We start from the raw sequence: 16,781 nt of genomic DNA on the forward strand, positions 1-16,781 counted from the left end.
TCCGATCATTATTTAAAATTTTTTAGCAACGGTTTGTCTGATGGACACGAAATTTTCACCAAGGAGCACCTCCTCCTTTAGAATATTTTAATGATAATCATGACGTCATAGGTCATGTGGTACAGGCGCCATCTTGGAAAAACGAAAAATGTTGCACCTCTATCTCCAAAACCGCTGCATGGAAAAAATTGAAACATGGCTCATTGTAAAGAACTCCATATGGGGAATAGGTGTTGTTAACGATGACGTCATTGGTGCCATAATTATGACTTCATAATTCGACAGGGACAACGCTTAGTCTGATCCGTTTGAAATGTATTGAGTGTGATCTATGCAACAATTATGTTAGAGAATATAAATTTATGATGTTATTGCTCACGTGGTCTGGCAGCCATATTGGATCAAAGAAAAAAAATGTTCAAAAACAGAAGAGTTGGCTCGCAACAAGTTGACTGCGCAGGGTAAGTATTCTGTGAATACCATCTACTTTGGTTATTTATTTGGGATTCCATCCCGACATGTTTTTTAATTTATTTATTTTGGTCTTGAATTACTTGGTTTTCATCTTTTCAGTAAATGATCAAAGAATCATGTTTTTTTGTGATGTAATAATAATAATAATAATTCATTTATTTTGTATAGCGCTTTTCCAGAAGCCCAAAGGCGCTTTGACAGAGTGGAAAACATAATGCATAACAATACATGAAAACAACAATTGCAAAAAGACAAGAATCAAGAAAACAAACAGCAGCGATATACGGCATATATATAAGACAAGAATCAAAAAGACAAGACAAGAATCAATAGGGAAATATTTAAAGCAAAAGGAGGGAGAAGGAGAAGAGATAGTCAGGGGTTAAATGCTGTGGGTTGAATGTTGAATGCAGCGTTGAACAGGTGGGTCTTTAGTGATGTTTTGAATGTGGTGAGTGAGGAGGAGTCTCTGATGGTGTGAGGTAGTGAGTTCCAGAGGGTGGGAGCAGCGATGGAGAAGGCCCTGTCCCCCCAGGATCTGAATTTGGTCCGGATGGAGGGGGTCAGGAGGTTGGTACCAGCAGAGCGGAGGTTGCGGGTGGGAGTGTGTCTGGAGAGGAGGTCAGCCAGGTAGGATGGGGCCAGGTTATGGAGGGCTTTGTATGTCAGGAGGAGGATTTTGTACTGGATTCTCTGGGGGATGGGGAGCCAGTGAAGCTTGTAAAGGACGGGGGTGATGTGGTCACGGGTCCGGGAATGGGTGAGTAGACGGGCAGCGGAGTTCTGAATGTATTGGAGTTTATTGGTGATTTTTGAGGGTGAACCATAGAGGAGGCTATTGCAGTAGTCCAGACGGGAGGTGATGAAGGCGTGGATGAGGGTTTCTGCAGCCGTGGAGGAGAGGGATGAGCGGAGACGGGCAATGTTTTTCAGGTGAAAGAAGGCTGAATTTGTGATCTGTTTAGTGTATTTGTCGAAGGAAAGGGTTTGGTCAAAGATGACGCCAAGATTCCGGATGTGAGGGGAGGTGGATACTGGGATACCGTCGATGTTGAGGGCAAAGTTATGGGTGGATTTTGTGAGCGTTTTTGGGCCAATGATGATTATTTCAGATTTATCACAGTTAAGCTTGAGGAAGTTGATTTGAAGCCAGGATTTTATTTCAGTGATGCAGTTTGTCAGGATAGAGTGGGTGTCGGTGGAGACGGACTTGGTGGAGATGAAAAGCTGGATGTCATCGGCGAAGCAGTGGAATTGGAGACCATGACGGCGGATTAAGTGACCGAGCGGGGACAGGTAAAGGATGAAGAGGAGGGGGCCAAGAAATGAACCTTGGGGGACACCTTGGGGGAGGGGAGCAGTGGGGGATTTGCAGTTATTGATGGAGATGAACTGGCATCTGTCAGAGAGGTATGATTTAATCCAAGAGAAGGCAGTGCCGGTGACGTTAAAGGTGGATTCAAGTCGGGTGAGGAGGATAGTGTGATCGATGGTGTCAAAGGCAGCGCTGAGGTCGAGGAGGACGAGAATGTTGAGGTTGCCAGCGTCAGAGGAGAGGAGAAGGTCGTTGGTGATTTTGAGGAGAGCAGTTTCAGTACTGTGGTTGGAGCGGAATCCGGATTGGAATGTTTCATACAAGTTATTGGCAGAGAGATGATGTTTGAGTTGAGTGGCTACAGCGCGTTCCAAAACTTTTGACAGAAAGGGTAGGTTGGAGATGGGTCTGAAGTTGTTTAGGGTGTCAGGGTTTAGACCAGGTTTTTTTAGAATGGGGGTAACAGCAGCAATTTTGAGGGAAGGTGGGACGATGCCTGTAGACAGGGAGGAGTTTATTGTTGCAATGATAAGTGGAGAGAGAGCAGGGAGGGAGGCTTTGACAAAGCTGGAGGGGATGGGGTCAAGAGTGCAGGTGGCAGTTTTCATTCCTATGAGGAGTTCAGAGAGGTCAGTAGGAGAGATTGGGGAGAACCGAGACAGGGGATGGCAGGACAAGGGGGGGCAGGTGGTTGGAGGGGGAGCGGGTGCGGCGGTGGTCAAGCTGTTGTAGATGTTGTCAATTTTGCGTTGGAAGAAAGAGAGGAAGGAGATGCAGTTGTCTACTGTGAATGACTGGGTGGTGGTGTTCAGGGGGCGGAGGAGTTTGTTTATTGTCGAGAAGAGTGCTTTTGGGTTTCCGGAGCCAGAGTGGATAATTTGAGAGTAGTAGGCAGAGCGGGCGCGGGAGAGGGCATCTTTGTAGTGTTGTATGTGGTCCTTGTAGGCTTGGGAGTGAACTGTGAGACCCGTTTTATTGCGGAGTCTTTCAAGTTGGCGAGCACGAGTTTTCATCAGGTGGAGTTCAGGGGTAAACCAGGGAGCAGAATGGGTGAAAGAAACTGTTTTGGTTTTTACAGGCGCAAGCTGGTCAAGGCAGGAGGAGAGAGTGTGGTTGTAGTAGTCAGTGAGGTCGGAAGGGGTGTGGAGGTCAATGAAGGGAGAAGTGGACATTTTTTCAGAGAGGGTGGATGAGAATGAGGTAGGTGAAAGAGCGTTTAGCTTACGGAAGTTGATTGTGCGATAATGCCTTGGTGTTGGGGCGGGGATGTTGATGGTCAGAGTGATGGCTAAGTGGTCAGAGAAGGTGAGGTCGGAGCCATAGAGATGGTGCAAATTTAATCCAGTGGAGCAGACAAGGTCCAAAATGTGACCACGGATATGGGTAGGAAAGTCGACATGTTGAGTGAGGTTAAAGCAGGTGAGTAAATCAGTGAAGTCAGTGGTTATTGTGGAGTCAGTGGAGTCCATGTGGATATTGAAATCACCAAGGAGGAGGATTGAGGGGGAGAGGGAACATAGCTGGGTCAGAAAGTAGGAGAAGTCAGACAGGAATGATGGGTGTGGTTTGGGAGGGCGGTAGACGACAGCCATGACTGACTGCGTGTGACCAGAGAGGTTTATGTACATAAAATAATTGTTCACCTTGTCCCCAAAATTATATCTACGAACAACATCACAATTGTCAACTCGGGTCCGATCATTTATATTTAAAAGCACTCCCACGGTTAAGCAGAAATTCCATTCTCAGAACATTCTCCAAATGTTAGTTTCTCAAGGACAAATTGATCATCTACATGTGGATATCAGACAATGAAAAACATCACGTGAACACAGTTTACATATTTGCAAACAAACATTTGGTAATCAATCATTTGCAATGGAGTTGCTCTTTCAAAGGAAAGCTTTGCCATTGAAGGAATTCATCCTCCTGTTACTGCCAACTCTGTACCAACAGGTACCAACTCTGCAACATACCAACAGGTACCAACTCTGCAACATACCAACAGGTACCAACTCTGCAACATACCAACAGGTACCAACTCTGCAACATACCAACAGGTACCAACACTGCAACATTAAGTTTAAGCAGCCAGATATGACCGAGCGAGATTATCTGAGTGCTTACGCAACCTTACACCCCCCCCCCCCCCCCCCCCACTCACTGGCGATACACAGTATGCAACAGTATGCCAATCCAGCAATGTAATGCAAGTTCAAAAATGAATGCAAATCCTTTACTCAGAATAAACCAAACCGCAGGATATACGACCAAGCCATACAAGAAAAAAACAATAGGAAAATTCCATGGACATGAGGCCTCAAATAAATAATTAATTAAAGGACAGACAGGTGCCGGAATGAGATACACACCGCACTCAAACACCCCAACAGATATCCCTATATAATCCCAAGGGGGGAGGGGGAGTAAGCAAAATAACAAAATAATATTTGCCAGGGTATAAAATAGCAGGGGAAAAAAGGGATAGAAATGGAAAGAGAATGAGGGGGGAAGGAATTCAAGCATGTTTTGGATGACTCCCAGCGGCCCCGTCATTCTTTCCCCCACAGAAGAAATTTTTTACAATAATTATCTAAGGGATCTAAAGTTTTTTTAGGGTCATAAAAGGGTCTAAAGTGTTTATAGGATCAAGACACTTAAAAGGGCCAAATGGGGTCTAAAGGTGTCTAAGGACGAAAGAGCAAAAGGGTCAAAAGTGTCCAAATGGTCTTAAATGATCCAAAGGGTCTTAAATTAGCCAAAGCGTCTTAAATTATCCAAAGGGTCTTCAATTGGCCAAAGCGTCTTAAAAGGTCAATAGGTCTGAAAAGTGTTGAAGAAGGTGTATATATATATATATATATATATATATATATATATATATATGTCTCAAAAGGGTCAAAATGGGTATGAAAGGGCCTAAAGGGTGTAAAAGATCCAAGGGGTCTCGAGGGTCGAAAGGAATCAAAGAGGTCTAAAGGGTGTAATGGGTCTAAAGAGGTCGAAGGGGGTCAAAGGGGTGGAAAGGGTCGAAGGGATGTAAAGGGTCTAAGGGGTGTAAAGGGTCTAAAGGGGTCTACAGAGTATAAAGGAGTGAAGCTGTAGTAAATAAATTATCTCGAGTTAGTAAATAAATTAACTCGGAAGTGTAACAGGGCAATGACGGGCTAAATTACCTCCTCATCATGGTATAAAACCCCTAATAAGGTATATCGTGGGTAAAATCTGATGGTAGAAAGTTTCGTTGTTATTAACCTTTGGAGCTCAAAGCAGAAAGGTCACAAACAACAACAAAAACAACTCGCCTTTTGTGATGAGGTAATCGTTGGAGGTTCACTTGTTGTCAAGTGGCGGTTTGGAGTTGGCGTCACGTGGGTCCTTTTTTCTATACGCTACTTTTTCAACATTGAGTGTGATGTTGTTAGATGAGCAGTAAATTCCCTTTAAATCGATGTATAGGATGTCTTTGTACTATTTTCGGTATCTATTTATAATTCCAGTAATCTCTGTGTGTGTGTATGCGACCGCTGTTTCTCGACAACTACCGGTCCGATATACTTGAAACTTGCCAGGTATATTGCTGGGGACCCGAGGATGTGCCTTTTCAAGGTTTGAAATTAATCGGACAAGTGGTTCCCAAGGTATGGTCACCATACTCGCAAGCCGTTCGCTTTGGCTTTGCGAATGGACCAAACCATTTCATGTAAATAGAGGGGGGGGGTTCTGTGGTCGTTACTGCCACATGGTTTCAAAGTTTTTTTTTGTTGTTGTTGTTTGCACGCATGTTTTTTTGCACGCACGTACGGGCAAGCACGTACGGGCAAGCACGTACGTGTGGGCACGCCCTAGTTTGAATAAATTAAAGCATTTCAGAGGTCACGTGACTCCTTGTTTGCCGAACTTACCGATCATGGTAACGTCTTAATTACCTCCACCACTGAAGGTGGATGGAGGTTATGTTTTCACCCCTGTCTGTCTGTTTGACAGTGGGACACAAAACGTAAACTGTATGTCTGTTTGTCTGTCTGTTTGTCTGTCTGTGTGTGGACAAGATATCTCATAAAGGTTGTGGACGGATTCCGACAAAATTTGGCAGAGATGTTGTGACAGGGATGAAATGATTCGATTTTGGTGAAGATCCGGATTCGGATCCGGCTACTAGAATTTTAAAGTGATTCTTCACTATTGAGTGATATGGCCAAAAACGATACATAGCAGGATATCTCAAACATTTGTGGATGGATTTGGACGAAACTTGGTGGACGGGTTGGTTCGGTGACAAGAACAAGCCGATTAGATTTTGGTTCAGGTCCGAATCCAGATCCGGCCTATCAGTGGGATCCAAAACTGTTCACCAGGTGGAGGTATGCTCTCGACTGAGTGCCGTTCTAGTTGTTGTTTTTTTTTGTTTTTTTTTACATCTGACAACATATTTGATTATCGGAGCTCACCATCTCACTAATTATATCGATATCCGTGGTGAAAACTGATAAAAAATTGGGCTTTTTATAAAGATTTGTATATGTGCATCGACCCTCAGAGATCATGACGACAGGTGGCGGCTCGGATGGTTTTAAGTTATCAATTGTGAGAAAGTAACTGTTTTAAAACCCCTGTATAGGTGCAGGGTGGTAAAACATGTTATCGTATAAAGTTTCGTGCCGATTAACCTTGGGAGCTCAGAGGAGTAGGTTCACAAACAAACAAACATTATATATAAATCACACACACACACACACACACACACACACACACACACACACACACACACCATTTTGTATTATCATATCTCGTATTACATTTGTGAAGCTTGGCATTTTGGCCTCAATGCGGACAACCTCCCGGGGAACGGGGACACCAACGAGTCGGATGCCATCATGGAGTTTCTGCATTATTACACTTTAAATATACCATTCAAATAAACCGCCAATGAAGACAATATTGTCGCGTATACGCACCTTGACCATTCGGAAAATGTCCTTACAGTCTCCAACAAGCGCTTCGCGAATGTGAACTTCAGCCATCTCCGCACGAGCAACACGAATCACTGTGATTTATTCCATTACTCACCGTGACTCAGACGTCACCTGTTGTACACAGCTCCTTTCCTATGCCATCTCCAGGCATTGCAAATCGTCATTTCTGGGCACCGAAGGGGGCTCGGCAGTGACGCACGCTGAAGGGGAGTACTCAGTTTTCACTCTCGTTGTTTTCTTGCTTTCTTGTTTGTTTTCTTGCTTTCTTGTTTGTTTGTTTGTTTGTCCGGACGATATCTCAGCCATCCTTTGAGCTAGGAAGCTAAAATTTCGGCACAATAGTGAGCAAGTCCTTTGTCAAAAACAGCATTTTTTGTTTTTTGATTAATCAATAAATTGAGGAGTTATTTAATTATTAGCGATTAATTAAGTACTTATTTAATTAAGCAAATTTCCTTTCTCTTCTGACCATTAACTCAGGCACCTTTTGAGTTAGGAAGCTGATATTTGGACATGCCAATGACCAGGTGATTTGGCTGCAAAGGCTATTTTTGATTTATTAATTAATCAATTAATCAATTAATCGATTAATTATTTAATTATTCGATTAATGACTAAATTTTTTTTTTTCAGTTACAGATTCTGATGAAATGGTGGTGGTTTATGTGTTCTGTGACCGAATTGATTAATAATTTAATTTTTTTATGATTATTATTTATTTATTTTCATTATTAATCATTTATTTATTTTCTTTCTCATTTGGCCAATATCTCAGGCACCTTTTGAGCTCGGAAGCTAATATTTGGACATGACAGTGACCAAGTGATGTGGCTATCAATTATATTTTTGATTTATTGATTAATCATTTAATCGATTAATTATTTATTGATTAACCATTAATTATATATTTTTTTATTCATGACTTATTTAATTAAATTTCTAAAAGATCCATCTTTGGATGAAGCATAAGTGGTTTAGTTATGCTATTAGCCAATTGATTAAGAAAATAATTTGTGATAATATTTTATTAATTTTAATTATACAATTAATCAATCAATTAGTGTACACCTCTCCCTCCCAATGCAGCCTCAATGAGCTGCACTGCGGTATTGCCGGGCGCCGGAGGTGCCCCGGCAATGCCGCGCTGCAGCATATTTAATTATTTGGCATGGGGGCGGTGTACTTTGAATGTATGTGTACTTGTTTATGCTTCTTTTCTGGGTGTTTGATGTTTCTTTAAATATATCAATATTGTTACAGACACGACTTTGATGTTAAGATGGGCCGAGCGGAATGGCCGTCGTGTCCGCACAAATTACCCGATTGTACTCGAACGTTGACGAAGCCACGCCACGCTGGCTCAATAAGGGAAAAGAAGACACACGGCTGGATTATAATGACAGACACCAATGTTTCGATTCTCAAGTATATTCGTACGGAAAGGTTAGATTACAGGGGCTAGAGGTATATCACAGGAAGACAGGCACTTAGACACACTCTTATATTGACCCCGGACAGACGACAGATAAACGGGACAACGGCTGACTCACACGGGGGTTGATGGCAGGGAAAGGCAGGTATCGGTGGCTCCAGGTGCACCTGGGCTCGGGGCAGAATCAACACGGTTCGGTCCGGTCCAAAGATGCGGGGAGGTCACAGCGCTCGGAGGTAACGTTCTTTCACAGGCGGGTTCTCTTCCTCTCAGCGATCGCAGGCAACGTTCTTTCTCAGGCGGGGCGCATCTGACTCAGCGCGCGCAGGTACTTCTTTCTCCAGCTGGGGGCGCATCTCTCCTCACTTCCGGTAAGTCGCCACGTATATCCGGCGGGGAGTGACACGCCCTCGGCTCGCAAGCGCCGCCCCAGATGGAATCGGTCCGCCCTTCTGATTGGGTGCGGGGGGTTACCAGGCTCCGCCCTTGAGGAGGAGCTGACAGCCAGCCCCTCCGTGGTAACCCCGTGGAGCGCGTGGTCAATGGCGCTAATCGAGCCGGTGTGAGGACGCATCCTCCCCCGCGCCGCCGCCATCTCCTCTGTTGTTGTTGTAATTGTTGGGGAAGAAGATGGAAAGAGGTATGGGAAAGGTCCTAAACTCACTACTGATGCCATATAATCACATTCTGGTGCAACGAAGAGTCAGAATTAATGGAAACGAGTCCTTAACTGACATAGATTAAGAATAACTAGCAAGATGTCCGAAAGTTGTCTACGTGTGGTGCGGTGGACCTGGGCACGACATTTAATGGGGGAATAAGGGGAAGGTCGGCTCTACTGAGTGTTATTTACATGCAATGGGACTAGGGAATGGGGGATTGGGGAAAGTTGGGGAGTATTGGAGAAATAGGGGAATATTTACAAGCGGATATGGAGGCCAAATTCCATATTCGCAACATTGCACCCTTCTCTACCCTCGGGGCGTCCCGACCCGATAAATTTTTACCTAGTTTAGTGTGGCACTCAGATGTAGTCCCTCTACTATTAACTCTACCCTGAGTGCGACAGTTTTACAGATGTTCACAAATGAGTAAATATGTCCCCCTGCGACGTTGCACCCTTCTCCTCACAGAAACACACCCACAGGATAACCGAATCCGGAAAGAATTCTCAAACTACACATACAGCCGGTAGGGAGCATTATTTACAAGACTACGCTGCTATTTACACTACGATCCAGGACCTGTTTTTGGAGGAACACATGCAGATGTTATGCATAGAGAGAGCGCGCTTGCCAACATCGATACACCAACCCACGAGTGCTCTGTGGCCGACGGCCTTTAATAACGTGCAGAGCACCCTTCCCGAGCATCAAAAGCACCACCCCACCACCAATCGGTGCAGTCACCATTGTTCATCGGAATAAAAATAAATTCGACAACCCCTAACCCTGCAGGTGTCTCTTGCTCTTCTTGTGGTGCACTTGGTGTTAACTAAAAGTGGTTCACCTGTATGGCATAGGTGCCACGTTGACCCATAGGTCCATCCCCGGGTGGTGCTTGGCCGCAAACGAACTGCGGTCCATTGTGGGTGGCCACAAACATTGCGGTCCATATGGTGTATCGATCCCGGCAGCAAACAGCGAAAGTGCAGGCCCACAACTGCGCAGCCAGCACCTCTCTCTCCTCTCTCTCTACCCCAAAGCCAGATCCTCGGAGGTGGGAGACAAAAGAAGCAGACAAGTGAGTAAGGTGGTAAGGGCGCAAAAGTGCACGCAATGTAAGGTGATGCACACTGGGGGCACATGGGAACCAGGTGAGACAGGTACGTTCCTATCGTACGCCCCCCCCCCCCCCCCCACCAGGTAACCTACATGGCCCCTCCCTTACCCCTTACTGTATCCACAAAACACAACACTACCCATAAACATCTACTTTACAAATCAACAAACATCCCTACTGTCTTCCCCGTTCCTCCCATAAACCAAATTCGTCTTCTCTCCCTCCTAACCAATCAAATTTGCCATTTTCAACTCTCATCAAAATTTGCCATTTTCAACTCAACATCAAAATTTGCCATTACCAATTCAACATCAGTCCCTCCTAGGGAGGGAGAGATGGAATCACCCCAATGTCTCATCCACGTCGTGATGCGTCTCACAAATCCACACAGCAATCTCATTTCCTGCAACAAACAAAGAAAACACAGGTGTGGAGTCATCATCATCACCACAGGTAAGTGGCTGCGTATGGTGCGACAGGTTCATCAATCCTAACTATTTCCTAAATGACTTTAACAACTTTACACTACCCGGGGTCTTTCTCCGGCCAAACCATTGGCCCTCTTACACTATGGGTTCTAAAAACCAATTCCCATTGGCCAAACTGTGGTGCTTTCCAATTTGGGGTCTCACTCCCCCGATTCATCTCTCGGTGCCCTCGCACAATTTCAGGGCTGCGACGTGTACCTCTCCCAGTGGGTCTACCCACCTGCACACCTCCACCACTGCAGTTGCCTCCGAGCTTACCTGCTCCTTACTCTAACCTAACTACCTGGGGAAGGCCCTCTGGCGCTCTCCCCACTCGGTGCCCTCTCTGGCACTGGGCTGCCCGATCCACACCCGGGATCCTCAGGCACCCACTCACAACTACCAGCTCCCAGAGCCCACCTGCGGCCTCACCTGGCCGACATCCTCACAGTGGTGGAATGCCCAACCAACTACACACACTAACAGGCTACACGCCCAGCCATTTCCACGACACTAATGCACCCATCCATGTACCATTCTTTCACCCGCACCACAAATGCCAATATCCAACCACAATTTACCTGTACCCTCTACCTAACACTTACACTACCCGCCCCGGGTATCCGTGATGGGGGTCCACTCTTCCCCCATTCACACCTTCGCACCATGCACACCACTCCGTACCACTTACCCCATGTATTCCACACACCTGTACTTGCACACCTGTGCTCTCACACCTGGTGCCACCTGCACCCTTCTCTCCCCAAGCGCATTCGCGCTGATCCACACACTCACTACTCATACACTGCTCCACACACCTGTCCAGTTGCACACCTGTGCAATCACACCTGTTCAATTCTCACACACACGGCATCATCTCAGCTAACTACTCCCTTCTGAAACTTGCGCTTCCCAGTCGTCCCTTTAAACTATTGCGCTCCCTCGTCATTATCATCCACACTAAACTACCTGCGTCTCCACTACAGGTATCAGTCACTAACTAAACTTAACGTCACCTAATGTCAATCTCTTCTAGATCCCTACAATATAACCTAACCCACCCGGGCTAGTTTTCACTGCCATACACCCCATAAACTATTGCTCCTTTGCCCCCACCTGTGAGGGATGGTGGATTTGCCATCCCACCACATCGGGGGTCTCTCACTACCAATTTCCCTCGTCCAAATCCAACAATTCAAAAATTTTCCAATCACTGCCCATCATCTGCCAATCACTACTGCCAATCCTTTGCCAATCATCAAATTTTGTTTTTCTCTAATTTCGGGGCCAAAACACTAACCTCATCACCCAGTCTACTCAATAATGCCTCTCGGTGCGCCAATTCCTGTCCAAAGCCCGGCTTTGTAAAGCCAAGCAATGGATGCGGGTTGTTTTGTGCCAGCGGCTGGATGCGTCCGGCATTCGGTGCAGGGACGGGGGCTTACCCGTGCCGAGATCCCACGCACCATCTCGGCACGGAGCCATCCAATGTCCCGATCTCGACCTGCCGGACTGCCTCAACAAAAAGTGGTCGCCATGACGACCCTTTCTATCGGGCTGCCCGCTCCGCCTAGTGGAGCACGGACGCGGCCGTTCAAAGCGAGGCCCAGCACGCACCGAGGGCCCGATTCGGCTATAAGTCGTTCTAAACTCTACCCCGTCTAACGTCGATGCTTCACCTGGACGCTTACACCCCGCAGCCCGTTCCTTGCTCACACATCCAGCCGTACCTTTCCTTACACACCCAGGTACACCCATTCCACTCACAGCCTTGGTCACACACCTGACCACCGAACACTTTGGCACACATTCGTTGCTCGCACACCTCACCAATACACCTCTTCGCGCCCCCTCCTCGGTCACCTCCTCTGTGACAATCACAGGTGTGCTCTCATTCGCACACCCAACCACGTGCCTCACCACCAACTCCAGCGTGCATTCCCACTCACGCTCTACCATTCCAGGTGTGCATCCTTCCATCCCAGGTGTACATCCTCGCTCACCTGTCACAACTAACTCACGCTCCATGTCACTCTCACTACTTTCACCTCCATTCCTGACAGCGCACTCACCCTTACTCTTGACAGCGCACTCTTTCCTCGTGCACCTGTCCGTCACACACCTTTCTCGCGCACACTCTCCCGTTACACCCTCTGTAACACTCACCACAGGTGGACACTCTTCCTTACTTCTGACAGCGCACTCTTTCCTCATGCACCTGTCCGTCACACACCTTTCTCGCGCTCTCTCTCCCGTCACACCCTCTGCAACACTTACCACACCGCGCTTCCATGTGCCCCCTCGCACACGCGCTTCGACCGGCTCACTCTCGCCAGCACCCTCACTCCTTGGCACACACTTTTTCCTCACACACCCCAGAGTCGGACTTTCTCGCACACCTCCTCTTTCGCACACCAGACCTGTCGCACACTTCACCAACGGCCTCTCACGAACACCCGGGTCTATCTCGACCCCCAAGCTTCTTAAATCCCCTGGCGCATCATACGCACGACCATATTGGTCACCACTTACACCGGGTCCTCTTCCTCTTCGCTTCTCCTCCATCACCTGCGAATCCCTCATCCGGTTAATGAGCACATCATCACGATCCAAACACAGACTTTGGACCAATTCTTTTATCTCCTCTTTTATCTCTTTCTTATCCCCTCTCCGTCGCTTCTTAATTTCGCTCATCCCTTCTTCCACTTCTTCTAATTTGTGCTTCACCTCTTTTATTCCCCGGTACGTCTCCTCAAGCTCATCCTCTAAGGCTACCTTGACCGTTTCCATGTGCGTCCTCACCTGCCGGTCCTTCGTCTCCATAACCTCTATCACCTCGTCCAGCCTCGTTGTCAGTCCCTCACGTACCATCTGACACTCTTTTTTAATTACCCCTACGTCCTTTTTCATCTCCTTCTGCGTCGATTTTAACCCCTCTATTACCGCTGTGTTCTTCTTTACCTGTTCCCCCAACTCCTTTTGTCCCACTGTCAGTTGTTCTACTCCCAGCGTCAACTCCTCTATACCCCCTTGCAATTTTACAGTCCCCTTTCTCACCTCCTTCTCCATGCGCTCCTTACAGTGCCTCACCTCCTCGCGCACTCCTCCGACCTCCTCACTCACTCCTCTTCTGATCTCTTCTCCCATCACTTGCATCTCCTGCCCAGATGCCACCCTCATCTGCTCCATTTCCTCTCTGTGAGCATCCAGTTTGGCTTCTACCCCCATTCTGACCCCCTCTATCTGCTGCCCCATTTGGTTAACTTCCCTTTCCGCTTGGTCCCTCATGTCCCTCAATTTGCCTTCCATGGTGTTTTCTAACCCCTCTAACCCTTTTTGCATCCCTTCCATTTGATTCTCTTGAGCGGCCATTCTGTTTTCTACCCCCGTTAACCCCTCCTGTATTTCCCCTAATCTATCGTCTAATTTCCCAAATTTCATGTCTAATCCCTTAAAATTATTGTCTAATCCCTTAAAGTTATTGTCTAATCCCTCACTGGTACCCCTCGCTTCGTCCCTCATTACCCCTATTTTGCCCTCCAATCGCTCACCCTGAGCATCCATCCGGTTCCCCATTACCCCCATTTGGTCCTCCAATCGCTCACCCTGAGCATCCATCCGGTTCCCCATTCTGTTTGCCATTTCTTCATTATTCTGGGCCATAAGGGCCTTCATTTGTATAAAAAACAAGTTCCAATCCACCGGGGGCGCTGCCACGGTCGCCGGCGCGGTGACCAGCGAGGCGCCATTTTGCGTGCTTGCTACCCTCGCTGTTTCGCTCTCCTCACGTGTCTCAATTTGGTCCTGGACCGACCCTGCTTCACTCTCCCCTACCGGACCCCAGCCGTCTTGATCCGCCATAGCGCGACTTGCAAAATTCGAGTTTCGTAAAACAAATCCAATTTTTTTTTTTTTTTCGTTATAATTTCGGCGAGCGCAGTAACCGCGGGACCGCGCTCCGAATCGATTCGGTCGAGCGCCGTACGCGCTCCGGCTCGATTTTCCCTCCCAAAATTTGGGCCTAACTAATTTAGTCCCGGGTCCGAATCTCACTCCTCGACACCAATTGTTACAGACACGACTTTGATGTTAAGATGGGCCGAGCGGAATGGCCGTCGTGTCCGCACAAATTACCCGATTGTACTCGAACGTTGACGAAGCCGCGCCACGCTGGCTCAATAAGGGAAAAGAAGACACACGGCTGGATTATAATGACAGACACCAATGTTTCGATTCTCAAGTATATTCGTACGGAAAGGTTAGATTACAGGGGCTAGAGGTATATCACAGGAAGACAGGCACTTAGACACACTCTTATATTGACCCCGGACAGACGACAGATAAACGGGACAACGGCTGACTCACACGGGGGTTGATGGCAGGGAAAGGCAGGTATCGGTGGCTCCAGGTGCACCTGGGCTCGGGGCAGAATCAACACGGTTCGGTCCGGTCCAAAGATGCGGGGAGGTCACAGCGCTCGGAGGTAACGTTCTTTCACAGGCGGGTTCTCTTCCTCTCAGCGATCGCAGGCAACGTTCTTTCTCAGGCGGGGCGCATCTGACTCAGCGCGCGCAGGTACTTCTTTCTCCAGCTGGGGGCGCATCTCTCCTTACTTCCGGTAAGTCGCCACGTATATCCGGCGGGGAGTGACACGCCCTCGGCTCGCTAGCGCCGCCCCAGATGGAATCGGTCCGCCCTTCTGATTGGGTGCGGGGGGTTACCAGGCTCCGCCCTTGAGGAGGAGCTGACAGCCAGCCCCTCCGTGGTAACCCCGTGGAGCGCGTGGTCAATGGCGCTAATCGAGCCGGTGTGAGGACGCAGCCTCCCCCGCGCCGCCGCCATCTCCTCTGTTGTTGTTGTAATTGTTGGGGAAGAAGATGGAAGGAGGTATGGGAAAGGTCCTAAACTCACTACTGATGCCATATAATCACATTCTGGTGCAACGAAGAGTCAGAATTAATGGAAACGAGTCCTTAACTGACATAGATTAAGAATAACTAGCAAGATGTCCGAAAGTTGTCTACGTGTGGTGCGGTGGACCTGGGCACGACATTTAATGGGGGAATAAGGGGAAGGTCGGCTCTACTGAGTGTTATCTATCTATAATTCCAGTAATCTCTGTACGTCTGTACGTCTGTACGTTTGTCTGTGACCGCTGTTTCTCGACAACTACCGGTCCGATATACTTGAAACTTGCCAGGTATATTGCTGGGGACCCGAGGATGTGCCTTTTCAAGGTTTGAAATTAATCGGACAAGTACTTACCGAGCTATGGCGATTTAGCCGTTCGCCGTTCGCTTTGCCGTTGCGAATGGACCAAACCATTCATGTAAATAGAGGGGGGGGGGGGGGGTTCTGTGGTCGTTCGCTTTGGCTTTGCGAATGGACCAAACCATTCATGTAAATAGAGGGGGGGGTTCTGTGGTCGTTCGCTTTGGCTTTGCGAATGGACCAAACCATTCATGTAAATAGAGGGGGGGGGGGGTTCTGTGGTCGTTGCGAATGGACCAAACCATTGTTTTTTTTTTGCAGTTTTTTTTTTTTTTGCAGTTTTTTTTTTTTTTGCAGTTTTTTTTTTTTTGCAAGGAACGGGCACCCACGTACGGGCACGTCCTAGCTTATATATAGTACGGGCATGCCCTAGTTTACATGCAATGGGACTAGGGAATGGGGGATTGGGGAAAGTTGGGGAGTATTGGAGAAATAGGGGAATATTTACAAGCGGATATGGAGGCCAAATTCCATATTCGCAACAATATATTAAAGCGCGATGCTGAGCACGCTAATGCTTACGCAAAGAGCAAGCGGACAACGCGGTTCATAAAAGAGTCTTTATTCAAAGTACTCAAACTGCAGCACTCAGCTGCTCAGGGCTGCGCGCTCCGCGTATATCGTGAGGCCACGCCTCTCTCCCTGGCGTGGCCCATCCCCACTTGGTGTGCGGGGTGATGTCACCGCGTCAGTGCTTTCGTGTCCGCCACAATATAGCAAATACGTTATATATTTATTTTTTAACGAGTAGAGTACCCACAGGGAGGGGCAAGGGGGAAGGGGTAGATGGAGTGACCACCCCGGGGTCCAGTCCGACTACTACTATGGGCCAAAATTAATTATTTCTTAAATGACGATAAAACACGGTGGACAGCTTCATTTTGTGTCTCACTCCAAGCCAATCAAGATGACTCCCTTGCGTGCTGTTGTCATGGGCAGTAAAACCCTTCCCTCCCTCGTGAAATAAATTACTGTGGGAACAATTTGGATCATGATAATCGTAATGATGGTGATGACGTGATGATGTAAATGAACACATGAATGTTGGCCAAACCCCATCCGCA

The 16,781-nt window shown here is 47.4% G+C and overlaps 2 protein-coding genes across 2 annotated transcripts in view; one reads left to right on the forward strand and one right to left on the reverse strand.

Annotated features, from left to right (window-relative positions):
* LOC137415024 (thialysine N-epsilon-acetyltransferase) overlaps window positions 1-6,909 on the reverse strand; it is a 98,272-nt gene extending 91,363 nt beyond the window's left edge. The window contains exon 1 of the mRNA XM_068100578.2: window positions 6,748-6,909. Within this exon, the coding sequence (XP_067956679.2) occupies window positions 6,748-6,813 (66 nt within the window). The 5' untranslated portion in view covers window positions 6,814-6,909. The remainder of the gene's footprint in view (window positions 1-6,747) is intronic.
* The window catches only part of ATG5 (autophagy related 5), a 78,330-nt gene continuing 65,227 nt past the window's right edge, over window positions 3,679-16,781 (forward strand). Inside the window, exon 1 of the mRNA XM_078767657.1 lies at window positions 3,679-3,849. The gene's annotated coding sequence lies outside the window, so the exon portion shown is untranslated. The remainder of the gene's footprint in view (window positions 3,850-16,781) is intronic.

The sequence above is a fragment of the Myxine glutinosa genome, chromosome 13, assembly GCF_964187855.1.
Source record: "Myxine glutinosa chromosome 13, kmMyxGlut1.1, whole genome shotgun sequence".
Classification (NCBI taxonomy): Eukaryota; Metazoa; Chordata; class Myxini; order Myxiniformes; family Myxinidae; genus Myxine; species Myxine glutinosa.